Source organism: Bipolaris zeicola (assembly GCF_000523435.1).
Source record: "Bipolaris zeicola 26-R-13 unplaced genomic scaffold scaffold_44, whole genome shotgun sequence".
Classification (NCBI taxonomy): domain Eukaryota; kingdom Fungi; phylum Ascomycota; class Dothideomycetes; order Pleosporales; family Pleosporaceae; genus Bipolaris; species Bipolaris zeicola.
In genome coordinates this window covers 35,319-61,223 of record NW_006912093.1, presented here as the reverse complement: position 1 = coordinate 61,223, position 25,905 = coordinate 35,319, and the positions used below count along the sequence as shown (strand labels likewise).

The 25,905-nt window shown below is 49.6% G+C and overlaps 10 protein-coding genes across 10 annotated transcripts; 8 read left to right on the top strand and 2 right to left on the bottom strand.

Annotated features, from left to right (window-relative positions):
• Positions 1-231: 231 nt before the first annotated feature.
• COCCADRAFT_91786 (uncharacterized protein) lies at positions 232-1,934 on the top strand (the record flags this gene model as incomplete). Its single annotated transcript, XM_007712463.1, has 4 exons — positions 232-779; positions 844-1,224; positions 1,275-1,725; positions 1,776-1,934. 4 exons carry the CDS (start codon positions 232-234, stop codon positions 1,932-1,934), a joined length of 1,539 nt encoding a protein of 512 aa, XP_007710653.1.
• A 1,335-nt stretch (positions 1,935-3,269) lies between these two features.
• COCCADRAFT_35386 (uncharacterized protein) lies at positions 3,270-6,848 on the top strand (the record flags this gene model as incomplete). The annotated part of the gene is made up of 4 exons (XM_007712462.1): positions 3,270-3,350; positions 3,403-3,465; positions 3,528-5,972; positions 6,024-6,848. 4 exons carry the CDS (start codon positions 3,270-3,272, stop codon positions 6,846-6,848), a joined length of 3,414 nt encoding a protein of 1,137 aa, XP_007710652.1.
• Positions 6,849-7,450: 602 nt separating this feature from the next.
• On the top strand, positions 7,451-8,118 carry COCCADRAFT_24927 (uncharacterized protein; the record flags this gene model as incomplete). Its single annotated transcript, XM_007712441.1, has 2 exons — positions 7,451-7,756; positions 7,828-8,118. 2 exons carry the CDS (start codon positions 7,451-7,453, stop codon positions 8,116-8,118), a joined length of 597 nt encoding a protein of 198 aa, XP_007710631.1.
• A 642-nt stretch (positions 8,119-8,760) lies between these two features.
• Positions 8,761-9,859, top strand: COCCADRAFT_24926 (uncharacterized protein; the record flags this gene model as incomplete). Its single annotated transcript, XM_007712440.1, has 4 exons — positions 8,761-8,878; positions 8,939-9,388; positions 9,439-9,555; positions 9,609-9,859. 4 exons carry the CDS (start codon positions 8,761-8,763, stop codon positions 9,857-9,859), a joined length of 936 nt encoding a protein of 311 aa, XP_007710630.1.
• An 810-nt stretch (positions 9,860-10,669) lies between these two features.
• On the top strand, positions 10,670-12,618 carry COCCADRAFT_3669 (uncharacterized protein; the record flags this gene model as incomplete). The annotated part of the gene is made up of 2 exons (XM_007712432.1): positions 10,670-11,863; positions 11,923-12,618. The coding sequence occupies 2 exons, from the start codon at positions 10,670-10,672 to the stop codon at positions 12,616-12,618; spliced, it is 1,890 nt and encodes a 629-aa protein (XP_007710622.1).
• A 1,543-nt stretch (positions 12,619-14,161) lies between these two features.
• COCCADRAFT_3668 (uncharacterized protein) lies at positions 14,162-14,608 on the bottom strand (the record flags this gene model as incomplete). Its single annotated transcript, XM_007712431.1, has 1 exon — positions 14,162-14,608. One exon carries the CDS (start codon positions 14,606-14,608, stop codon positions 14,162-14,164), a length of 447 nt encoding a protein of 148 aa, XP_007710621.1.
• A 2,323-nt stretch (positions 14,609-16,931) lies between these two features.
• On the top strand, positions 16,932-17,771 carry COCCADRAFT_35381 (uncharacterized protein; the record flags this gene model as incomplete). Its single annotated transcript, XM_007712461.1, has 3 exons — positions 16,932-17,283; positions 17,333-17,652; positions 17,700-17,771. The coding sequence occupies 3 exons, from the start codon at positions 16,932-16,934 to the stop codon at positions 17,769-17,771; spliced, it is 744 nt and encodes a 247-aa protein (XP_007710651.1).
• A 315-nt stretch (positions 17,772-18,086) lies between these two features.
• On the bottom strand, positions 18,087-19,765 carry COCCADRAFT_91901 (uncharacterized protein; the record flags this gene model as incomplete). Its single annotated transcript, XM_007712460.1, has 4 exons — positions 18,087-18,283; positions 18,372-18,946; positions 19,006-19,651; positions 19,708-19,765. 4 exons carry the CDS (start codon positions 19,763-19,765, stop codon positions 18,087-18,089), a joined length of 1,476 nt encoding a protein of 491 aa, XP_007710650.1.
• Positions 19,766-21,182: 1,417 nt separating this feature from the next.
• COCCADRAFT_91843 (uncharacterized protein) lies at positions 21,183-21,800 on the top strand (the record flags this gene model as incomplete). The annotated part of the gene is made up of 1 exon (XM_007712459.1): positions 21,183-21,800. One exon carries the CDS (start codon positions 21,183-21,185, stop codon positions 21,798-21,800), a length of 618 nt encoding a protein of 205 aa, XP_007710649.1.
• Positions 21,801-22,120: 320 nt separating this feature from the next.
• Positions 22,121-24,841, top strand: COCCADRAFT_3664 (uncharacterized protein; the record flags this gene model as incomplete). Its single annotated transcript, XM_007712430.1, has 1 exon — positions 22,121-24,841. The coding sequence occupies one exon, from the start codon at positions 22,121-22,123 to the stop codon at positions 24,839-24,841; it is 2,721 nt and encodes a 906-aa protein (XP_007710620.1).
• Between the last annotated feature and the right edge of the window lie 1,064 nt (positions 24,842-25,905).

Sequence of the window (25,905 nt, the reverse complement as noted above, 5' to 3'; positions counted from 1 at the left end):
CAAGCTACGATTGGCGATCTTGACGCACTGCGGACCAAATCTCCAGAATCAGTGCAAGAGCCGCTCGTTAGCGGATGGAGAATGGAAGCTCCAACATGCATGTATTCCTTCGCTCCATCCACCTAGCCGAACAAAAGCAAACCTGAATCCCCCACTGCCGGTCTTTTTTTCTCTGTTCTCCCTGTAGAAACATGAGAACCCGTAAAACACATCATGGCCATACCATCAGTGATGTTTCCAAGTCCCATTGATATACCCTCCCTCTTTCTCACCTACATTCCCCTTCTCCTCACAACATACATCTTCCTCTGGACCCTCTACACCCTAAGTCTTCACCCATTATCTCGCATTCCCGGTCCCCTCTGGCCCCGCTTATCGCGAACATGGCTCATGTACCACCACTACGCCGGTGACATAGACATCGCAACGAGGGCCCTGCACGCGCGGTACGGCCCTATTGTACGTATAGCACCAGATGAAGTCACAGTCGCGGATCCAAACGCGCTGCCCCTCATCTACCCTGTTCAAAAAGCCTTGCAAAAAACGGATTGGTATATACCGTGGCGACCAAAGGGACTGGGCTCGCAGCCGGATTTGTTTACGCAGACGGATGAGATGACGCATGCAGCGTATAGGCGGATCGTAGGGGGTGTTTATTCGCTTTCTAGTATGTTGAAGAGTGAAGCGGGGTTAGATGAGATGCTGGAGCTTTTTATGCAGAGGTTGGGAGGGTTTGCGGAGAGTGGAGAGGCGTTTGATTTTGGTCTTTGGCTGGAGATGTGAGTTTTAGTTGCATTACTGAAACCCAAAATGCTGTGCTTGCTAATTAGTATGAATGTACAGGTACTCGTTTGATAACATTGGAGTGGCATTCTTCGGCCAAGCGTTTGGTTTTGTTCGTGATAGCGTTGACTACAACGGCTACATTCATGCCGTACATCTCGCAATGCCTTTTCTTACCCTCTTGACGGTGACGCCATATTATGTACGGCCTTTCCTACTTCTTGTTGCTGTCTGCATCCCGAAACTGCTCAGGGCTGTACTGGCGGTGGAGGATATCAAGAAGACGGCGATCAAAGAGACCAAGATGGCGACTGAGCGGTCTCTCGAGGTGACGGGAAAGCGGCCTGATGTAGTCTCTCAGCTCTTGTCAATTGTGCAAGAAAAGGGTAGTAAGGTAAACTACTCCCACAAGGAAATCACGTCGGACATGTGGGTAGGGATGTACGTGTTCTTGGCATGGAAGTAAGACATATTGTGCTGACGAAGCGTAGCATGGCCGGCGCGGACAGCACATCGATAAACATGCGCTCGGTAATTTATTTCCTGATGAAGAATCCTGAGAAGCTCGAGAAAGCGCGTGCAGAAGTCGATGCAGCTTTTGAGGATGGCAGCCTTTCATCGCCCGTGCAATATAGTCAGGCATCCGCACTCCCGTACTTGACAGCAGTGGTGAAGGAAGCCGGGCGGTTATTCCCCGCGTTCTCAGTGTCGATGCCTCGGTATGCGCCCAGTCAGGGTCTCACACTTTGTAACAAATACATCCCGGGGGGTTATACTGTGGGTATGAATCCGGCAATTGTCCAACATGACACTGGTATTTTTGGAGAGGACGCACTCGAGTTTAAGCCCGAGCGATGGCTGGAGAGCGAAGAACGCACACGGGCAATGGACAGGGCAATCCTAGCATGGGGGGCTGGTACGCGGACGTGTGTTGGCAAACCTGTGAGTGGCTATGGATGTGGCTATCAGACGCCCGCGCTGACAGTGCATAGCTTGCCTTGACACAGATCTACAAAGTAACTGCAGAGACATTGCGCCGATTTACTTTTGAAATGGCACACAACCGGCCATGGAAGGTTCACAACTGCTCCTTCAATGTGCAGACGGATGTGGTGTGCAGATTCAAGAGGAGAGACTTGAGCGCCACATAGAAAGCTGTGGCTTGCATCATGCAGGTTCTAGCTGTGGACAACAACGTATGCCTTATCAGCAAAGAAACAGAAATATTAGTCAGATGGAGTGCAGGATCATGATTCCTTCGCTATAGAGCACGGATGCACAAGGCAGCGGTGACAACGTGGTTACTGGGAAGACCCTCGCAAGCATGCGCCACGAAGGAGATCATCCGAGACGAGAATCAACAGATTTTGGGAGAATTGCCGTAACAGGTATGTTGAGATGTGAAACTGCCGGGCTGAGTGTCGTTAGCGCCCTGGAATAGATTGCTGCGGCTAGATGTTGCATGTGAGTTGCATCGGATTTTGAGTTTGTCGAGACCAGCGAAAAGGACTCGTGGGACCGTGCGCGAGTACGAAGTCTTGGAGAAAAAAAAGCAAAGAAAGGGGCTGTCTCTCGTTGGGAATAGTATGAGAAAATATAAGACCAGACCTGATCGTAACACGAATGGAACACAACTTGGTTGTGGCATTTGTCAGAACTGCTTGATTTGTTCAAATTCGGATCTCTATTCCAGTTTCTGAGGAAATCGTGCTGATGAAGTATCAAAATCGTTCAATGCGAAATGTTTGGAGTTACCAGATTGATCGATACAACTCAACCCAGGATGCGTGTAACTGGACGGAAAAACCTGTGAGAGTACCAAGATCTTACTTGGCAAATGGAAGGAAACAGGATAGGGGTTGGGTAGAGGCCTAGCCTAGCGTGCACTTTCCTGTATCAAACCCCCACATGAGTACATGTGAGCGATACTATGCTTCTCCGAAGTTTAACATAGAATCTGGCTAGAGCTGGCCACATGTTGGTTCGCTTGGCTGAATTGGAACCAAATTATGCTGTGGGGTAGGGGCCAAGGGCGGGGTGAATGAACGGTCCATGCCGCCCAGTGCATTTCAATCGCACTTCCATATTTGTCGCAGCGCTAGACTTTGGGCAGAAGATACCGAGGAATAGTCCTTTTTGTGCTGCTGATTTTTGATGGTGGTTGAGTGGTTGTTGGGGTCAAGGCCAAACAGGCTAGTAGAGGCACAGATGATGATTGACACCGGGGTGTTCTGGCGATGACGATAGCTCAAAATCCGCCTTGCTGCTTGTTCCCTAGTCGCGTACCCGCTAGCCTGGCCTTGTGGCTGCCTCTCCCTACCCATGTGAAGCTACAGACGTGAAAAGCAGGTGTATCTTGCATTTCCTTTTTTCCTTTTTTCGCTAAATGTGCTCTGTTTGAAGCTCCATGTCGCGTCCCAGTTGCCTACCGTGATTCTGCACCAGCGCACCCCCAGCAGCCAAGTCGAGATAGGAGACAACGTCCAATGCCCACCCAGGAGCGACACTCATGGCATAAGCCTGAGGTGACCAACCTGCCGCCAGACTCGTATACTGCGCAGAGATTGGTATGCAATCCCTGCCATGTTATGCAGGCCATAGGCTGAGTACGAGAATTAGCAACATGCCACGCCTGAACACCTTCACCTCACCTCGAGGCGCTACTTCATCGGTCCTATCCCGGTATGCCCTCTCCCCAGCAGCCTGCCCCGTTGGAGTCCTGCAGAGACTAACGCTCCGTCTAGACAGCATGGCTGAACAAGCATCGACGCGACTGGTACAAGCACCATCTGCGCATCAACTACTCGACCCGCGCTGGAACCTTTTCCTCGGACCCCCGCGACGCTCGCCAGCGACGACTGAGTGGTCTTGAAGGCCCCAGTTCTTCCGCCCTCTTTCAGCACAGCTTCCCCCAGCCCCAAGAACTCGACGCCGAGGAGGAAGAGACGGGGGATCGAGAAGGAGGACAGAAGGGAGACTTGCAGTCGTCCGAGGCAAGCGGCGCAAATGGAAAAGCTGCCGCGACTGCGGCCTCACCACCTGCCTTGCAAATACCCCGCAGTTCAGACAACAGAAAGGATGTGGTGACGGAAGCGGAAGAAGAGCACTGGGTTGACGCGCCTTCTGAGCCTGAGGACGAGGACGGGGACAGCGATGACGACGACACCCACCATGACCACAACCAAGACATCCCCGCCCCTCCTCTGACAACACGACGGTCAAGCGAAAAGACATTTGTCACTGCGTCCTCTGTACCAATAACAGAGCCAGACAATAGCGAAATCACAGAAGACCAAGACCCTCAGCAGGAGGAACAACACCCGGTAGAGCAAAACGGCCTACAAGTCCCTTCGAATGGAAGCGAGCCAGGATCAAAGTCGCTGGGCAAGCGCCCGCTACTTAGCATAGAGAGCCATGGACATCCTGCGTCAACCACTGGAGCTGCTTCTGTAGATGCTAATTCAACGTCGTCTCTGTTGCCCAACGCTGACACCAACAAGGCACCCGCTCTCGCTGACATCGACCCAAACCCACCCGCCAAAGGTATACTGGCCAAGGTCAGGAGAAAGTCTGAAATGATGTCTTCTTCCTCTGGGCAAGCACAGGATGTAGACGCCTCGTCAGGAGAGTTGACGCGCAAGAAGTCGACTATGCGAAATCTGGTCAAATTCGATGTCCCGGAAAATTCGAGGCGTGCAGCCATCCACCTCAAAGCAAAGAAGGCGCAGATGACGGTCCAGCGAGCAGGTACCAGGGTTCGACGAAAGAATATCAAAGAGGGGCTCGTTGTCAAGATGGAGCGCATGCTCGTTCGTGTTGATGCTGCAGCAGAGGTTCCGGAAGATTTTGATGAGAACGTCAGCCAAAGAGTCGTGTCTCGCGTCAAGAACAAGTGGCGCGAATACATGGTTGTCTGCCGCCACAGTCACGTTGATGGTGCTGATTTCGTGCTGCAATTCTACCAGACTCGAGTCATTCCAGAAATCGAAAATGCGGGCGCGAGCAAAAAGGCGGCATATGAAATTCCACTCAGTCGCAAGACCAGCAAGGCCAATCTGTATTCTGCGCTCGACAAGACTGTGGTCGTCTCAACGCCAAGACGTCCTGAGACCTTGATCTTCATTATGCAAGCTCGCACTTCCTCGAGCGCTGCTGAATGGTATACCTTCATCAGGAACATACTTGGTTGGCAACGGGCTTCTGAACTTCAAATCAATATACCTGACATGAGCCTAAGTGTGAGCATAGTAAATCCTTTTGCGCAGCTAGAATCCTCTCAGAATAAAGTACATTGCGCAGATGATACTGAAGAGGCTCTCCTAAAAACTATGCAAGAAGAGGAGGCTGTTGCAGAGAATCTCATACGACGCTGTCTGGAGCAACTGGAAGACGAACCGCAATGGGCCGATGTCCTGGCATCATGGATGAAAGACCAACGCATTGGTCTTGCCTGGAAGCGCTACGACCGGCTTGAATGGATACACGGAGCCAACGAACGCAAGATGTATGGCACCATTGCTATGCTCAAATCACATGAGCTGGAGCTGCGACCCAAGACGCATTACCCCACGACTGCCATTACGCGAAAGAAGCACAAGACGCTTACCGAGCCAGTTCCAGTTGAAGGCTTCCTCATTCGGCTTACTGGACAACGGGGTCGGTCTAAGCGCCTAGGGCTCATGTACCACAAGCAACTGTACTTTGCTAGTCATGACCAGTACTTGGTCTTTTCTCGCCCGACCAAAGCGACTCCACCACCGCCTCCAAAGCTACCTGCTTCAGAGAATGCGACCGTGCCAACACCAGATGCAGTTAGAGACGCGGTACCAGACAGCTGGGCAGTAAACCCATACAGTCTGCAGCATGGTCAAATTGAATGGCTCATGGAGGGTCACTCTGGCACGACCGAGGCCAGGCGGCTGCGCGATGAGGATGCAGCAGATGAGGCCGAGCGCAAAGAACAAAATCTCCTCAACTGCGACGGTTACATCAACCTGACTGATGTTGTCAAAGTCCGCAAAGCCCGATTGGGTGCTAGTGCTGCTGACGAGGACCTTGAGGAAGGCTCGGATGTGGACTTTGACGAAGACATTGATGACTCTATGAACAACGACGGAGTGACTAATGACCTGGATCTTGATCGTACCCTTGAGCTAGTCATGAAGAACGGCCTCATCATTCGTCTACAGGTATGTGTCTGTACAGTGTTTATTCATGTGCCGCGCTAACGTGGTCATTAGGCTGCGAACAAAGCCCGTCGAAAAGAATGGATACAGCATCTCCGTGCCCTTGTCAAGTACTGGAAGCATCGCACTGCATCTGATATTGCTCTCTACAAATCCACACGCAGTCGTAACCTTAGCGCCCTTAAGATTGACGAAGAGACTGAAGCGCATGTTGGTCAATTTGCTCGCAAGTGGGAGGTAACGCAGTCCTTTGCTTCGCCTGAGCTTTACAACATGTGTGGCATCGCTTGCTGCCGACCTATTCACATGAGCGGAATGCTTTACCGTAAGCCTCGTATACATGCTCCCTTTACGCGGTGCAGCGTCCTGCTCACCGCTGGCACACTTCTTATCTTTCGCGATGTACTGCGAAGCAGAAGTGGAAAACAACTCGCGCATATACACCATGAGCGAATGGCCAATCTGGACCTCAAAGACTGCTACATCTACTCTGGTCTTCTCACCGAGAACGATTTGCTATATCAAAATCAAACTTTTGATGCGAATAAGCCAGGGCACCACGCACTTCCGCGGATATACCTCGAAGACGGATGGACATCAACTGACGAAGACGTTATGACAACGTTTGTCATCTGGCATGGAAAGGCCAAGAGTTGGTTCCGCGCTGAAGAGGGCGCCGGGGGCGGTGAACAGAATCGAAAAGAAGGAAAGAGGACCAAGTTGAAGAGAGTGGCCAAGCTGGGGAGCAAAGGTCGTAGCGTGGTTTTTAGGGCTCGGTCACGTGCAGAGCGCGACCATTGGGTGCTGGCAATTCAGAATGAGATTGAGAGAGTGCAGGGGAGTGCCGCAGACTTTAGACTAGAAGAGAGTATTCAGTGAGCGATATGGGGTTAGGATATGAATTGGTATGTTACGGCGCAGAGGACCGAGGTGGGTTCTGAGGTAATGCAGGATGCTTGTATCATATGTACACTGGAATGTTGTTGTATGGTGGAGGGCATTGGCGTTTTGATGATGGCTAGCATTCATATTGAGCATATTTAGCGTTTATTAACATTGTTTAATAGCCAGTAATACCACATTTGTTACTTCAACCTCAGCTTGTTGCGCTCGAGAAGTGTGAGCACCCCTGATATGCTATACTGCTGGCTACCTGGGTACTTAGTTTAAGTGAACGACCATTGCATGTTCAGCCCACCGCCCTCACTATGCAACGCCTCAACGGACTGGGAGGTTCTTTATCGCACTTCTAATTTCCGAGCTTATTGCGCAACAGGTTTTAGCGGTCTTTGCTTTCACTTACTACACTACCGCACGGTCCACCCCACACAGCAAACGCCCCCCTCTACGATAAATACCCCGCAGCGGTAGGTCATAACCTCTTCTCCTCTCTATCTGAACCAGAGCTACTCTCGTTAATATCACAAGTTTACTTTCAGTTTTCAACTACACTCGTTCAAAACTACTACCTACCAACCGCAATGGCTATGCTCAAGGCACTCCTCCTCGCCGCTACGGCGCTCATCAACGTCGCTGTTGCCAGCACTGCGTTCTCCTCTGGAGCCGCCTCCGCAGTCACGTCGATCCACCTCGTCACCTCCGTCACCTTTGTCTCCAGCCTGCCGGACGCTCACAGCAAGACGTGCGACACGACGACAGTGACTCAGGTTGTGCCTCCCACCACGGTGACTGTAACTGCAAACCCTAGCACGGCTGCTCACTCTTCTGCTGTTACTTCTGGCCTCGACAAGTCTGTTCATGTCTCCTTGATCCCAGTTAAGTCCACTGTGTGTCACCCATTCTGTTTACACAAACCCCGCTGTCTCACTGTTGATTGATCTGGTTACTAATAATACAGACGATTTCGACTGCTACCTTGCACGAAACCAAAACCGCTACCTCCACGACTAAGCCGCCTTACAACGTCCCTGCCAACTCGACGGTTCCCGTGGCTACGCCTACGCTTACCTTCTCGCACTCGCATCACGCTAACTCCAGCGCTGTTCTCCCGACGGGAACGGGTGCTTCGCCTGGTGCTTCTTACTCATCTCCTTATACCTCGCCTGAGTTCAACGCTGCTACGGATGCTAAGAACGTGGCTGGTATTGTGCTTGTTGGAGGTGTCGTCTTGGCGCTTTTGGGAGCTTAGATGGGAGGGTATGTTGGGGATCTTGTCTGCCGATTTTCGGTCTTACTGATAGCAAAGAATGTGGGTAATGGAAGTGTAGTAGTAATGGCTAGATGAGTCTTCTTCGTTCGATAGGGAACAGATCGAGGATATGGGGGTGATATGGTCTTGTAGTAGATACTTGCAGAGAGAAAGAAAGGAATGACAAGTTGTGATTCCACAATGATATTGAAATAAATGACAAATTCCGAGTGATTGCTTTTTCCCCTCCCATTGCCTCCATCACTTTTTGGGGTGTTGCACTCGCTCAAGTCCCTCACATGGGCAAGCGACGTCGACTACCTGCCTTTCCCAAACCAGCCTAGCGCGATTTGCCCCACGCGTGAGCGGCGGGGCGAAGGTCTCACACAGTGGGTTGGGCAAATCTTTGAGTCACTTTGCCCAACATCGACGACGGTCCACTCTGCACACGACTTTACCATTTTTGCTTTCCCGTTGAAAGTAAAAACTACTCCTGGGCCTCACCTACCACCTTAGGCTTAAAAGGGAAAAATCGATACCACACACGAAGCGAGTGATCGAGCGAAACAACCCACGGTCCCTCACCAAACCCTCCACACCCCATCCATACATCAGTAGACGATCAAAAGAAACATATCCAACATGTCGTTCGCGAATTGCCGGTTTTACGAGGAGAAGTACCCTGAGGTGGAGAGCTTCGTCATGGTTAATGTCAAGCAAATCGCCGAGATGGGTGCATACGTAAAGCTACTGGAATATGGTAGGTTTTCAAGAATCACAAACAGTGCAAGCGAACGAAGCCCCAACTAACGAAACGTAGACAACATTGACGGCATGATTCTTCTCTCTGAACTGTCGCGACGACGTATCCGATCTATCCAAAAGTTGATTCGCGTGGGCCGCAACGAAGTCGTCGTCGTACTACGTGTTGACAAGGACAAGGGCTACATTGACTTGTCAAAGCGCCGAGTGTCTCCCGAGGACATTGTCAAGTGCGAGGAGCGATACAACAAGTCCAAGATGGTGCACAGCATCATGCGTCACGTTGCGGAGAAGACGCAGACGCCGATTGAGGAGATTTACCAGACGATCGGATGGCCACTGAACAAGAAGTACGGACACTCGATTGATGCATTCAAACTGAGCATTACCAACCCGGAGGTCTGGAATGATGTTACGTTCCCCAATGAGGTTGTCAAGGAGGAGCTGCAGAGTTATATTGGCAAGAGGTTGACACCACAACCCACCAAGGTCCGCTCGGATATCGAGGGTATGTGGATAGCGATTATGAGATATGGACGTGTTGCTGATTTTTTGCAGTTACGTGCTTCGGATACGAGGGTATCGATGCTGTCAAGGAGGCTCTGCGATGTGCAGAGGCCAAGAACACACCCGAGAACCAGGTCAAGGTCAAGCTGGTGTCGCCACCTCTCTACGGTATGTTTGAAGATATTTCTGCATGTAGAGAACAGTTACTAACATGTCGGCAGTTCTCACCTCGCAATGTCTGGACAAGAACGCAGGTATCGCGTGCCTCGAACAAGCCATCCTGGACATCAAGGAGAACATTTCAAAAGCAGGCGGCGACTGCCAGGTCAAGATGGCACCCAAGGCGGTTACGGAGAACGACGACGCGGAGCTGGCAGCGCTCATGGAGAAGCGCGAGCGTGAGAACCAGGAGGTTAGCGGAGACGAGGATGAGAGCACGAGCGACGAGGGTGGTGTTGCCGAGGCTGATTAAGCGGGCTTGGGGAGCAGGAGAATGATTTGGTACGAGCAATGATGATCACGATGGGAAAGCAAGGGTCAAAAAGTGACTACCGGCGTTGGAGGCGTCGATGATACAAAGGGATTCCAGCGTTTTGCGAGAGCATCCACAATGTATGTATAGCATCCGTCCTGTCCGGCACCTGTTTTCCAGCTATTTCTTTGGAGAAGAGGAGCTTGAGTGTATGAGAAGAAGAACGAAAGAACGAAAGAAAGAAAGAAATCAATTCAAAAAGGCCTCTAATCAAAAGCGAATCCAAGATCCAAGAATGACAAGGCGCGGCGTTGAAGGGCGGAGAGGGGCGGAGAAGAGAGCAGAAGAGGAGCTTGGGCCGCGTGGAGTGGGCGGGAGATGGGCGCCATGACGCTGCACATGTGGGTTTGCGAGCGTCGTCAATCCAGCTTTTTGGCGCCTTTGCAGCCAAACGCTAGCCGGCGCAATCCTTGTTGGACCAAGCATTTCTGCTATCTTGTCGGCTGCTTTGCTGTCGCTCTTTGTTACCGCCTATTCTTTTTTGTTCCGCACTTCTTGGAGCAATTCGACGGGGCTTACTCTCCACCTCGGGCCAAGGATACGCATCACAAGCCTGATATCCCAGTTAAATACCTGCCGCAATAATGGTCAGGTGGGGCGAGCTGTTCAGCTCCAGTGAGGGCCACGATAGGAGACACAGGGTGCATGATGAGACGAGCGCGCGTACGAGAGCTTTTGGATTGCGGCCCTAGGCGGAGAATACACAGCTAACATGTGCCAGTGCTGCCGACCGCCCACCGCGAACGCCATATGCCGCCCCCGCCCATTGATCCCAAAGATGTCACGGTAGTGGCCCTGCGATTGAAACATCAGATCGAGCAGGTTATTCCCTGCGAGCTCGAAGAGGACCAGGTCACGCGCGCCCATAGCCAGATCATAACCGACGCCGTGCTGAAGACGGCGCGCGAGGCGGGAGCTCCCGAGCACAGTGCCTGTGTCGTATACTGCTTGCTGCATGTCAAGAAGTGGTTCAGCATACAAGCAAAGTCCGAGCTGTGGGATGCCGACCTGCACCATGTTCGTGCTGTGGCAGCCGAGGTCATGGCAAAGCGCTTGATCGAGGAGGAAGAGGATATCAACTACCTCTTTGAAGAGGTCCTGCTCAAGCGGTACTCGACACTGGTCGACGGTGAGCCCTCTGTGCCTGCCAACGCTGTAGAGAAGGCGGTCGATTTGCACGCTGTGACAGTCATTGGATCGTCGGGATACCAAAAGTGCATCAACTATCTGTGGCGCGGATGGATTGTCCAGGACGATGAGGACCCAAGCCGTTTTGTTACGTACGACCACAAGACAAACACTAGCTACTGGGCCCATCTGGACCCGGACCGCATGCGAGTGCCCAAGTACCAGAACTGGGTCCAAATTGGCATGTCCTTCATCTACCTGGGCCTCTTCACTGGTGCCATTAACACTATCAATCCTTCGGGCGATTTTGATATCGTCGAGTGCTTGCTGTATCTCTTTACGCTCGGCTTCATATGCGATGAGGCAAACAAGTTCTGGAAGGTCGGCCGGTACTACATTTCCTTTTGGAACATGTTCAACAGCACAATGTACGCCCTGCTTACAATCTCGTTTGTCCTGCGCATCGTTGCATTTGGGCACCCCAGGAGCACCGATGAGGATGGCAGGCGCGACTACTTCAACAAGATGAGCTACGACTTCTTGGCTTTTACTGCGCCTATGTTTTGGATTCGTCTTTTGCTCTATCTCGACTCGCTACGTTTCTTTGGCGCCATGTTGGTTGTGCTCAAGGTTATGATGCGCGAGTCGCTCATATTCTTCATGCTCTTGTTTGTTGTTATTATTGGTTTCTTCCAGGCTTTCATTAGTCTCGACGTCGTGGACAACAATCTGCTGGACGACACTGTATTCATCATGCAAGCCATGCTCAACGCCATCATGCAATCCCCCGAATTCGAAGGCTTTGATAACTTCTCCGTAAGTATCTTCTACTAACCTTTTCATCTTGTCATAAAGCTAATCCGTGCGCCACACAGCCTCCATTCGGTATAATCCTCTACTACATTTTTACCTTTGTTGTCATGGTCATCCTACTCAATGTCCTCATTGCCCTATACAACTCGGCCTACGAAGACATCACCTCCGCCGCAATCGACGAATACATGGCGCTCTTCTCCCAGAAAACAATGCAATTCGTGCGCGCCCCCGACGAAAACGTCTTCATTGCCCCGTTCAATCTCATTGAAATGGTCTTCCTCATCCTCCCCTTTGAATGGTGGATGGATCAGAAACGCTACGATCGTCTCAACGATATGGTCATGGCTGTAATCTACTCCCCGCTCCTCCTCATCACCGCCATGCTCGAGCAGCAGGAGGCTTGGGTTGTAAAAGAAAACCGGCGTCGCGGCGAAGATGACGAAGACGTGACGATGGAGTGGGAGCAGGTGCTCCATGGCTGCGACTTTGAGGCTGATGGATGGGATAAGAAGGTGCAGGCTTGCAAGCCCAATGTTGAATTCGACACTGCGGTTCTTGAGGTCCGCGCGCTGAGGAAGGAAGTCGCGGAGCTCAAGGATATGCTTAAGACGTTGGTTGAAGGCGGTGTTGGCCCTGGTGGTGGCGTGGGCAAGTGGGGTGGTGATACGCTTGGTGAGAGTGGCCTGTCGAAGCTGGATGTGAGTAAATTGGCCATGCAAGGGGAGAGCTCGGAGAGTGGTGCTAGGGATGAGTAAGTGTTCTTCTCCTTCTTTCTTTCTCTTTTTTTTCCCTTCTATCTTATCGATCTCTCATCTTTTGTATACTACTCGCGATTATGTGTGTGTTTGCTTGTTGACTTTTTTGTGCTTTTTTGCATCATCTAGGCGCTATAGGAGCGAGTTTGGTGAGAGCAATGCGAGTGACTGGCATTCGGATTGATTGAGGGGACTCCCTTTGTCTTCCTCTCTTATCGACACAAACTTCAATATACGTTAGGGGGGTCCTTACTCTCCGTTTTGCCTCTTCTTTTTTTTCTCTTCTTGCTTTCTTTCCAAACACCGATGTCTGGGTGGAGCAGTGGAGGCGTAGGAGTAATGGTACGAGATTGTATAGCGTTTTTTTTATATTCGATATGGGAAATGCAACGATTCTCCTTCTTTTTGTTTGTTATCTTCCATGTCGTCTGTTCCAATCTTTTCGCACGTGGGATTGTGATAGTGCTTAAAAAGGAAAGGTAAAAGTGGGATAATTAGGTCATTTCACACATATTACTATGTTTCAGTCGACGGGATCAATAATTATCCGGTCTTTTTTCCCCTCCTCCTATCACCTTCAGTCCTTTCTCTCTTATATATGACTTTTACCCACCATCCCAGTATCCGAATTCTTCTTATCCCAAGATACCCCAATACATTTACTGAAGGGCAAGTCCTAGAGGTAGATGGAGAGGGGCCGGAGATACCGGAGAGAACATCAGCATGAGTTTTGGTATGAAGTTTGTAGAGTGAGGGGTAAAAGTCGACAAGGGTTAGGATGTGGCCGGGTGGGATGGGTGTGATTACTTATTTTACTTATATTTTGAAGATTCGGGGTTTGTCGGGTCAGGGGGGTGTAGGTTTGGATAGGGTGGAAGGTGGGGGATTTTTTTTGCAAGGGATATGGGGGGGAGGGTGGTGGTAGCGGGGGAGGATCGAGTGGTTATAGGGCCTGGCTGAGATGTATTTTGGGCTGGTTTTGGTGCTTTTTGGGTACTGTTTTGTGGGTTGCTTTTGTATGTTGGGGTACCCGAGAAGCGCGGGTTTTTTCAGGATCAATGTTGTCAGTGAAGTAGTATGTGTGGGTTTTTTTGCTTGAGGTGTGCCGTTTGGAAGCTTGGGTTTTAACATTGGGGGATAAAAGTTGCTTCCTTTAGTGGTTTTGATCTGAGTTCGAATGCTTTTGCTTTGGCCATGGTTCGTGAAGCCTGGGATGAGATGAGTGGGGTTTCGCGTTCTGGTATATTCGCGAGTGATGTCCGTAAGAAAAGGCAAGACATCCTGTTATGGCAAACTATAGATCAGTTATCACGGCGATCTAATTGCGCTTTGGCGATTCTGATTTGCACAAAGATCTCGACTAGTGTAGTAATCAGTAGCTTGTGACTATCATCCCTTGAATAGGTGGGTCCGTGATCAACATCTCCCTACTTAGCTTCGCAATCAATGTAACCATACATTTGGAAAAGTCGGGGGAGAGGCGACAAGAAGTAGTTCACTTCTGAACTATCAGTTCCCTCTAAGATAAGAAGTAGCGCATTCCTCAAAGTTTAGCCTGAACCCTGAAGCTCTTCTCCACAGCCTCCACTCCCTTACTCGCGACATCCTCGTCTTGACTCGGCGTCCCAGTGCTACATCCTATAGCTCCAACAACAGCTCCATCTTTCTTGATCGGAACTCCACCCGCAATCGTCATAAACCGGCCTCCGTTGCTGTGGTTGATTCCGAAAGCGGGTCCACCAGGCCAGACGACGTCTTTGTAGATGGAAGTTGGAGCGCGATGACCAGCCGCGGTAAAGGCCTTGTCGATAGCAGTGTTGATTGAGGTGAATTTAGCGCCTTCCATGCGTGCGAATGCGAGAAGATGGCAGGCGTTGTCCACAATGGCAATGTTCATCGGGACATTGATTTCTTTGGCTCGTGCCTCTGCAGCTTCGAGCGCGACGCGCGCGCCGGCGAGAGTCAGTGTTGGAACCTCCTTAGTGCTCATGTTGGCTACTGTAAAATAATGGTTTGCTTGTGTGTTGATAAAGGTGAGCTACTGTTCTGTTGGAATGACGCTGCGTGTTGGGACGCGTCGAGTGTTGGTACCGGGTATTCACGGAATTGTGAAGGATATCGTCGTTCCTTCGCAACACTCACGTGACATAAGCTACTGTGTGCGACATATCACGTGACAATTTCCTGCATCATGTCACATCAAATCCAGGATGTTGTATGAGCTCAATCTTCTCATTTCAACAGTGAGAACTTTCACCAGTAAATACAGTGCAAAATCAAGTCCTAATAGGGCACATGAGAGACCTGGGGCGAAAACCTTGATGGCTCGCAGCTTGTCCAGATCTAGGTGTCCGACTTGTGCACTCTAGCTTATTACCTTAATCTTGTCAAGCATGATCTTCACCAAGAGTGGGATGAAGTTGTTTAGATACAGGCAACCTGCAATTTCATTCATATTTAGCCATATCGAGTCCTTATTGTATGTACTGACCAACGGATGGTCGGTACTTCCAACCTCACCTGGCTTAGGATGTACTCTTAGTAAATATGGCTGCTGTTATTATAAGAAATAAACTTCATGTCATAGTAGTAAAACCATCCTGTTGAACCACTGCAAGGTACAGCTTCAACGGGAATAACACATAACAACACTCAGCATGCTGCAGCTCGATCGGAAAGTTTCGGTAGCTGTAGATCACATAGACTATATGCTGTACGACATTCTCTAGATCATCTAGCATGGTAAGCCGTCGGCTCTTGGCGTATCCATATATTCTACTAGAAGCCAGTCAGGGTTAGAGGAAGTATCTGATCTTCAACATCTTCGTCCATAAATAACGAACGCAATGATACGGATATTCGCCGCATGGCGCTTCCAGCCTTGGAGAATATCTCGAACTCACCGCTTGTTGTGAAGCTGTCAAGGATAGAACTAAGGCTAAGTATACCCCTGCCCAAGTGAACGTTTAACTTTCCTCGTTGAGATCCTTGAGAGACGTTCCTGTCTCTCATTGGCTTCTTAAGCTACATATTACACCACCGATGCGGGAAAATACATGTACTGAGGCGCCCTGCTTAACGAGCTGGATCCAGTGGCTCCATTGGCACTTGACGACGCCACAAAACAATGCCTCGTCTTGACAGCGAGCACCCTACGTATGTAATATAATCCGTCAGACCAGGGGCAGTGGGCCCCGATCTGCTCACCTCAATCAAGTACGCATAGATGCAATATCCTTCTTGACGTGGTGCGGGTGTTATCCGGACACTTTCTGTGTTGTTCATTTCAAATCCTGGACACATTGGCCAGATCTGATAAGCATGTGTAGTAAACGATACGAGGGGCGAAGTTTCTGCATTTCATGCGCAAGGCCGCGCAGTACGTACCGAGCCGACCGATGTGCAGGGCATTATTTTTCCTTGGCCGGTCCGAAAGGTGATTTAATCATTCGTAGACGGTGAATCAAGGGAGATATCATTACGCATCTGCCATATATGTCTGGTGTATACTAATAAGCAGTACGACGAGGTGGCCAGTGTGTTGGGAGAGGTTGTGCAGCATCCTTCAGGCGACCTCAGATGCAGGGGTCAGCCACATGCCGAAAAGATGCCGACGCTAGTCCTGAAAAGGCGTATACAGCTGTGGCTCACCGGGCAAGAGGTGCCTTTGGGTGCTGCCATTTTATCTAGTATTTGCTTACATCTACACGCCGTCGCCTGGTATGCACCAACCAGGATTATCCGCAAAATCTCCGATGGACTTTGCTCCGCACACGGATACGGGTCAAGCCATGCAAGGTCTGGCACACGTCTTGGACATCCCCGCGTCAGGCGCACTGTCTTTGTCTCCGAGTCAGGGGGAGGCGACTCGTGGTGGAGAGCGTTGATCTCCTACTATGCATGCACGTTAGCCCATGCTCAGCAAGAATTTCTTCACTTGCTTCTGAGGTTTGCGCTGCCAATCACACTTAGCACTGCTGGCTTCCATTGGTTCGCTGACGGCACGCATACCGCCGCTACGTATACTGCTAACATAGTCTGGTTGCGAAAATTGCGGTCGGGCCACTACTGCCGGCCGTCAGATATCATCCTGCATAGTGCCTTGGGCTTCAGCGTACATAGCTTTACTAGTCCCGGCCGCGTCACGTTGCATGCTATCTGTCTTCCCTGGTCCTCATCCCATTTATTCCCGCTGCTCGCTGCTTAGCCCACGACTGCCACCACTGGATTCGGAGGAGCGGTTCGCACGTTTGGACTGACATCGAATATACACTACTCTCTACGTCCCATTCGCCGCAGCAAGTTGGAGCAAGATGTCAGGTGTTGTCTGCGCCTGGGCAAACCTGCCAGAGGAAGCGGTGGAATGGTACGAGAACGAATTCTTGCCGCAACAGCGCAACGTGGAAGCTATGCACTCGATACATTGCGAAGTCACTGCGAGCGGCATGGAGCATGAGCCAGTCGGAAAACTAGATGCGCCATGGCCCTTCCTTACAGTCTACGAAGTCAAAGATGTTGCCCGGACAAACAAAAAAGTCGATGTCGTGTCTGATCACCTGGAGGCGGCAAAAATTGATCCGCTCAAGCATGTGAACTTCGACGTCAGGTCATACCGAGAAGTCAAAAGGTGGCAGAACGAAGAATTTGAGGGCAACGGAAGTCCAGGTAAGAATATCGGTCTGAACGAAGCACACCCCGAGGCTAATTCTGCCAGACATCGAACACGTCGCGAGCATAGCAGCCATGGAATGGACGGTCGATGATGCCAAAGAAGAGGAAATTTTGAAGTATTACTATGAAGTCGTTGGACCTACCATTTCCAGCTCACCTGATGTGCTGCGTTTTCGTCTCTTTAAGCTCGACCGTGCAGTCGTTGTGGACAAAGACCAGAAAAGAACTTGTTTGGATAACAAGAATCTTCACAAATACTTTACTCTCGTCGAGCTCGAATCTGAAGAGTGGCCTTGGGACGTTGTTGTCGACCTTGCAGAGAACCCAGGTTGGTCAAAGTATTTTGAAACACAGACAGTCGTGGTACGTTGCATGGCCAAAAGAAGACATCATCTACTAACCAAACACAGAAATGGCAGCTTAGTCATTACTTAACAAGATCAACTTTCTGGGAGTACAAGAAACAGCCCTCCGCTTCCTAATAGGCGTTGAGGCGAGCAGATCATGCTTATATACAACGTATCTCAATCCTGATTGATGACTACACACTACTCGAGGCCTACTAAAATGACCGAAATCGCGACCTGTTCGTATCTATCATACGGAGATATGAAGGTTACGAAGCTCGGTACTCTTCAATTGTTTTGGTCTCAACCGGGCATGCGCCAGAACATCCTCCAAAACTATTATCAAACCAATAGGACTAGTGGCTTAGACCATACTTCACGAGAAGAGGGGAGCAGTTATAGATCGTTACGTACAGCTTCATTGCGACATGTTCGAAATCAGACAAGAACCTAATCTATCCGTATGCGCATATGAATCTGGCACCAAAGCCTAACAATAAACAATTTATCCGCATCACTCACATGCTGATACTCCGCTTCCCCCACTTTCATCATAGCCTCCGCTGGATCCTCAGTCTTAGGCGACCCAATGTTCCGAATCGCCTTGTACACGCCCACCGACGAGTACCCTACAAGCCCGCAAGCGCCTAGAATAATTTTCCCAAGTTAGAAACATTCAAATGAAGCAAACCAGTTCAGAAGAGCCACAACTAAAAAAGAAAGAAGAGAACTAACCAGCAGCAGGCTTAAAAGCCAGGTTGGCAATCCCCGTCACGAGGCCGGCACTAAACCCAATGATGCCGTTCTTCTCTGCACCATCAATGGGTTTAGTAGCAAAATCACGGATGCCATCACCAAGGCCGTGGCCAAAGCTTTTTGCGCTCACCAACAGACCGCTCCTTAATCCTGTCACCTCCTCGTATACCCGCACTTCTTCGCCGTACGTCTTGGGCAGATTGTGGAAGCCCCTCGTGACGCTGTGCATGATCAGCGCAGGGCTCTTTAGACTGGTTGTTACGACGCGGCCAAGACCCTTGGCCGTGCCAAGCGCGACTTTGCCGGCGGCATGGGGTATGCGTTTCGAGTCTGACGAAGGTGTAGAAGTGGATTTAGGCTCTTCCTCGGTGGTCTGGGAAGGGGACTCTTTGGCCGAATGCGAGGCGTGGAATAAGGGACTGGCTTGCTTGCCTAGTTCGATAGGGCCCGCGGCGAGACCCAGCATGATGCCACCGACAACGTCGTAGCAGCCGAGTAGGGCGCCAGATATGGGGTCGGTGGGGTCACGCTCCATGGCTGTATCTTTAGTAATGCTTGCATCATCGTTAGCTTGATTCATGTTTCTAGCCAGGGCTTATGGTACTCGACTGACAGCTGGAGCTCTTTGGCCTCTAAAAGTCCTTCTTTGGTTAGTATGGCTGCCGCAAGACTCGAGAGTGCTATGTTCTTCTTCTTCTTAACTAGCCACACTGCGGGCCGGTCGTGCAGTATACTGCATGAGCATACTCCAGCATGGTTCTCTGCTACTACTGGGTCGGCAAGGTGGTAGTAGCGTACGTGCGATGCAGATATTGGATCTACGAGCGGCGTGCCTTCTCCAATAGGTGTGTGGTCGTCGGGAAAACGGCCCTGCTGCACATCATCACTCTGATAATGCGAGTCTAACGGCCGTTGCAGAGATATTTGGGAATCATGGTCTTCATATGTTGGCGAGCCAGTTCTCTGTGTTTGGTGCTCTTCATAAGCTGGGGAAGGAGGTAGTTGTCCTTGGTGGTCCTCGTGTGCCGGCGATAGCGAGCGTTGTGTTGGATGATTCTCGTGCTCTGTGGACTGGTCTTCTACACGCGACTTTGTGTTTCGAATCTCTTCTGCGTCTATTGTGCGTTCTTCGTTTGTCACCAGTGGGGTATACTCTGGTAGACATATGTTGTCGAGGTCGACGCTCTCTCGCGGGGTATATTCAACAACCGATTCTTCGTCGGCCGAATTTTCATGTAGTGAAGCCGGAGCTTCAGTATCTGTGTCAGGACGTTAGATAAGTCCACTAAATTCCCTGCACACTTTTCTATCATACCCGTAAGGTTTGGGGTCTCTTCATGCCCGCTTTCAGGGAGCGTACTTGTTGCTGTCATTTTGGACAACCAAAACAAATGCTAACTACTAAAGGATCGCAAGACGAGGAGATTCAATTAGGACAAACTTCTTGTCAAACTAATAAGACAGCCTTTGTGGTATTGAATGCTCAATTACCACACCAAAATACAGAGGCGTTACAGTCCGAGGCTGACAGCGCTAAACCGCATGGGGATGGCTTTCAAGTTCTGGCGGAAGGCTTGGTACGCCGACGGGTCTGATTCGGTTCCGTCTATGTAATGTGCAACCGGGGGTAAATCTTTGCGTGAAGAAAAAGGCTCATAAGGCGGTATCCGCTATACAATTTCGGAAGAAATACGAGTTCCGTCAACATCGGTCTGAGGCTGTGTAAGGAGTTGTCGTGGCTGTAGCCTAGAGGCCCCGCGCGAGGCTGACGTGGTCATCAGGCTATGTGCGACGTGTCAAGCCAACTTGAAGCCTCATTCGCTCTGGCAAACATCATACAGGCTTTTCAGCAAGAGACAAGTCGTTTATTTTGCCCCCCTGGCCAACAATTGCGGCCTCTACTAATAAATCCAGATAAACGGGTATGTATGGATTGTTCGGGTTCAATTGCATGACCTTTTGAGGTCCGGATCTCCTTTATTCAAGATGGAATACCCCAGAATTGAATCCTACAGACGAAAATCATGAATTAAGCTTAGCTGGGACAATCGTCACTCTGCTCTACAGCCACCTAGAACAACATTCTCATCGTGGATCAATATTGAACCATGTATTGTATGTGTTCCACGACCTGTGATGAGTTCGAAAAAGTATATTAAATGTAAAAAGTATTGTTCAATTTAGAACTGTGTGAGTATCAACCACTCATAGTGCGTGATCCGCTGTCGTTCTTTAAAAGTATATGGCACTTGGAAGTATGCAAAAACAACAGCTTCGCGCCAAAAGTTCACACTTCGGTTTCTGTGCCTTTTCCCACAAGTAGCAAAAAGATACGATGCCTGGCAAAAAAGTAATGAATGGGTCTTACCGCGACTCGAACGCGGGGCCTCTCGCAAGCTGTGCTCGGGAAATCCCTAAGCGAGAATCATACCACTAGACCATAAGACCAAACACGTGATTTTGATGAAGAAATGAAGAATATAATATAATATATTGTCCGTAAAATGTTGATTTTGCGAGCAGCATGAGTGATGTCCATCTGCAAGTGGGGCTGTTCCGAGTTGACTCGAACCTACTTGTCGCACTTGGCGAATACGAATACAACAACGGCACGCCCTACGCTGTCACTATCACGACTAGAACGTTCCAAGTAACGGCATGGGGTAGACAATATCTCGGCTTGATAAGGCTTTTTTATGAGCTAATCACGAATGAAATGTTTTTAATTCTTTTGTTCTCCGGTTGAGTCATCATACCTGGATCTGCCATACACACTACACGCAAGCGAACATGGCTCAGCCGAACGTGAATATTCGCCTCGCCGTCTTCCCAGAAGACAAACAAACTGTGGAACAATTGTTCCTTGCCTATGCAAAATCACTTCCTGTTAGCCTCGATTTCCAAAACTTCGAACATGAGCTGGCAGAATTGCCGGGAAAATATGCAATTGAGAAACGAGGCGCAATATGGTTGGCGTACGCATCATCCAATGTGTCGGAACCAGTATCGTCAACAACATCACTTGGAATGAATGGAAAAACACAGCCCGACGCCAGCTCGACAAGGGATGAAAGGGCGGTTGGGTGCATAGCCATACGGCCATTTTTCACTACGCCGACTACCGCCGAATCCTCAGCTTTGCTAGCGAACTCGACTTCATCAAGCACCACAACGTGCGAACTCAAAAGACTTTTCTTGGCCCCAGAATCGCGAGGGCTTGGTGTGTCGAAGCTCCTGATGGATGTTGCAGTCTCCTATGCGAGGAAATGGGGCTACAAGAATATGTTGCTAGACACGCTGAGGACGATGACGCCTGCGCGGAAATTATACGAGAAGTATGGGTTTGTGGAGATTGAGAGCTATTATGAGAACCCAGAAGACGCTGTTTTCTATCGACTGGCTTTATGAGTAAACCAACATGTAGCTGTTTATTTCACTCCATCAAGCATGGGCGTATGTGGAAAAAGAATAGTGGGGCTCAAAGTGGTTGATGTGTGCCGTAAAGTAATTAAGTTCAGGGGCGTGATCGCGCGTTGGAAATATCGTCATCGATTTCTCGCCTAGCGCGTCTTCCTTTGTCGCAACCCCCATAGACAGCCACCCCGTTCAAAAGGTTGTCGCCATTTATCCCTAACAATAGAATTGGAAGTTACTACATTGCGATACTTCTTTCTTGTTTTTAATTTCTGGCCTGTTGCACGATCTCATCACTCCCTGCCATGAGCGCGATGTCTATATCCCCTTCTACGCCTGCGTCATCACCGCCACCTGCCACTATGGAAAAGGAAAACGTGCCACAATCGATGCAGGAGGAAGAAGAGCGCATGAGGATACAGCGCGAGAAAGAAGACGCGAAACGCGACGCGCAATTAGAGAAGGAGAGAAAGGCAGACATTAAGAGTGGCAAGGAGGTATTGGATAAAAAGTTCCAGCAATTGGAGTTTCTCATGAACAAATCGAAGTTGTATGCGTCAGTGATGCTCCAGCAAATGCAAAAGCAGGAGGAAGAGGAAGAGGCGCAAGACAAGAAGAGTAGAGGCGAGACCTCTGCACGTGAAAGGAACGCGGAGAAGACGGCAGCCGAATCGCAGAGACGAGCCACGCGCAGAAGCACAGCAAACGAAACGGCGACAGCGAATACGGAAGAAGCAGACACGGTACCGAAGAAAGGACGCGGGCGACCCAAGAAACAAGATACCAAAGGTCGAGGAGGACCAAAGAGGCAGCAATCGGACATATCTAGTTACTTCAGTAAAGAAGAGCTGAAGAAAAAGGCAGATACTGCAGAGGCAACAGAAGACGACAAAGACAATGTTAAGACGGGCGATATCGGAATGACGAACCTGAAGTCTGCAAGACAGCCCAAACTCGTCACCGGTGGCACAATGCGATCATACCAGCTGGAGGGGCTCGAGTGGATGGTATCGCTATACAATAACGGTATCAATGGTATTTTGGCTGACGAGATGGGTTTGGGCAAGACTATACAGACAATTTCCATGCTGGCTCATCTTTGGGAAAACAAATCGTATGGTCCTTTTCTTATTGCCGCACCACTCAGTACCACGAGCAATTGGGTTGCGGAATTTGAGAAGTGGACGCCAAGCATGCCGGTCATGCTTTACCACGGCGACAAGAAAGAGCGTGAGAGACTGCGCAGAACTCGATTACGGAACCCCGGCACAGCTGACTTTCCCATCATGGTTACAAGCTATGAAATCTGCATGAACGACCGCAAATACCTTACAAGTTTCGGCTGGCAGTTCATCATCATCGACGAGGGGCACCGCATCAAGAATCTCGATTGCAGGCTGATTCGTGAGCTGCAACAATTTCAATCCGCAAATCGTCTGCTTATTACAGGTACACCGTTACAGAACAACCTGACAGAGCTGTGGTCACTGCTTCATTTCCTTCTACCTACAGTGTTCGACAAACTCTCTACATTTGAGAGCTGGTTCGACTTTTCAGGGTTGAAGGACAAGGCCAGTTTCGAACAGTTGCTATCGGAAGAACGTCAGCAATATTTGGTCAAGTCACTGCATGCAGTGTTGAAGCCTTTCCTGTTGCGTCGCGTCAAGACAGATGTCGAAAGCTTAATGCCCAAGAAGCGCGAGTACGTCTTGTATGCACCATTGACCTCAATGCAACGTGAGCTTTACCAAGCCATTCTTGATGGTACCAGCCGGTCTTATCTTGAGGACAAGGCAGTGGAGAGACTCAGTATCGGTCTCAGTAGTCGAGCGGGGACGCCGTTGAGCATTCGCAGTAACAACGGTAGTAATAAGCGTAAAGCTCTGAGCGACATGGGTACTCATAACAAGAGTGCAAAGACTTCCCGTGCTGGGACACCTTCGTCTGTTGCATCGACCCGAAGCCGAGGTCGACCAAAGAAGAATTATGAAGAGGTCAGCGACCAAAAGTACTTCGCAAACTTGGACAAGCCAGAGTCAGAAGAGGAGAACGACGAAGATCTTAGCTCGGATGCCGAGGACGAGAAGATACGCGCAGCAACATTCGAAATCGCGAAACGTCAACTCATGCAGAAGAAGCTTGGTAATCCCATCATGCAGCTTCGGTTATGTTGTAATTCGCCATACAACTTCTTCAATCCATTCATCAAAGTCGACACGGATGGGGCTGAGACTTTTGCATCAGAGACAGAACCAGATGAGACGCTCGTATCAACCTCGGGCAAGATGCTTCTACTGGATTCCATTCTTCCTGAGCTTATAGCCCGTGGTCACAAAGTTCTCATCTTCTCCCAGTTCACAACAACCCTCGATCTCCTTGGTTACTATTTGAATCTCCGCTCCTGGAACTATTCTCGCATAGATGGTTCTGTAGCACAAACCGACCGGCAGGATCAAATTCTGGCATTCAACAAACCGTCATCTGCCGCAAAAGAAGCAGCCGATATTTTCATATTGTCCACACGTGCAGGCGGCCAAGGCATCAATCTAGCAGCGGCGGATACGGTCATACTTTTTGACAGCGATTGGAACCCGCAACAGGATCTCCAGGCCATGGACCGCGCACATCGTATTGGCCAAACACGCAATGTCATTGTTTACCGCTTTGCGACACGCAACACCGTAGAGCAGAAACTTCTTGAGTCTGCTGAAGCGAAACGTCGTCTGGAAAAGCTCGTCATCCGGAAGGGTGGTGTGCGGAATGATCGAGGTGGAACAAGAAGCTCAGAGAAGGAGCAGGAACTTGAAGAACTCCAGAAGCTTTTAAGGAGAAGTGATGGAGAAAAGTACGATATCAACGAGGCGAGTCACGGTGGAACATTATTGAGCAAAGAAGAGTTGGAAATCTTGTTGGATAGGAGTGATGAGGCATATGAGCGAGCGGAGAAGGGATTGGATGTTGGTGGAGACGGCGCTGTTTTTCAGGCTGTGGGGAAGAGGGAAGAAGGTGCACTCATGGAGGGATTGCGGACGTAATAGATTTAAGTCGATGGAAGAGTTTTTGGAAACGATTCGTGTCATTAAGCGATGCTATACTTTGTAGAATATACCTTGGTCATCAGTTAACTTAGCAGTTACATAATCCTCCACTGTACCTCGATTATCGTGACTGCCTTGTTTATTACTGAGCGCCGGCGATATTGCCACTATAACAGTCAACATTTCTAGATATTGGTTGCCTGCTATTTGGCCACGTGTGTTTTGTCAAAGCTGGTAAAAGCTACTGCAAAACGCCTCATAACAACCCCAAGTGTCCTTTTTTTTCATGGTGCGATCCGTTTAACGCTGAGTATCTATAACCCAAACTAAATCGTCCAAACTAGATTGAAAAAGTACGTAGGCCATGGAGATGATGCATGTACAGCCCAGGAAAACTCTAGGACTGAATGTTTTCTTCTAGTATAGTAGATTAAGAGATGGGTTACCATTTTTAGGCAGTTCAAAATAGGAGCGATAGGGCCACGCTGTACCCGAGGGTAGAAAAGTTCAGAGGTCTTCTCTACAAAAGTCTCTGAAGCTGTGGTCAAGCATAATCTAGTAGTTACCAGCATATGAACTATGTTTGCTCTCACAATTAATCTGAGCAAATTGTCTCGGGAATAAATATGAACATTACAGTATATTCGATGAACAATGTCGAGACGACTTAATTGCATAACATACCGCTGTTGTGTAGTATGAGGGAGCCTACATATGCTACTTTCCCCTGACATCTACATATCAGCCAGTGATTAACAAGATTCAAAGCACTATTTGGTTACTCGAACACACCACTATAGTGAGAACGCGATTATGAGCAGTGGGAACCCAGGCACTCCACCCCAAATTGATCTCCGAAGTAGGTGAAAACGACATCTGACACGTTGTACATGAGTTCCGAACACCTGAGAGTCATCCGTCTAGAATTCTCGGATCTTCTTCTAGGCAATATCACAGTATGTAGTACATAAGACAACCTGAGCCCTACCCCATGAAAACACATCTTTGGGTTGGAATTTGGAGATTTGGCCTCCATGACTTTACTTGTATGTAGAAAAATA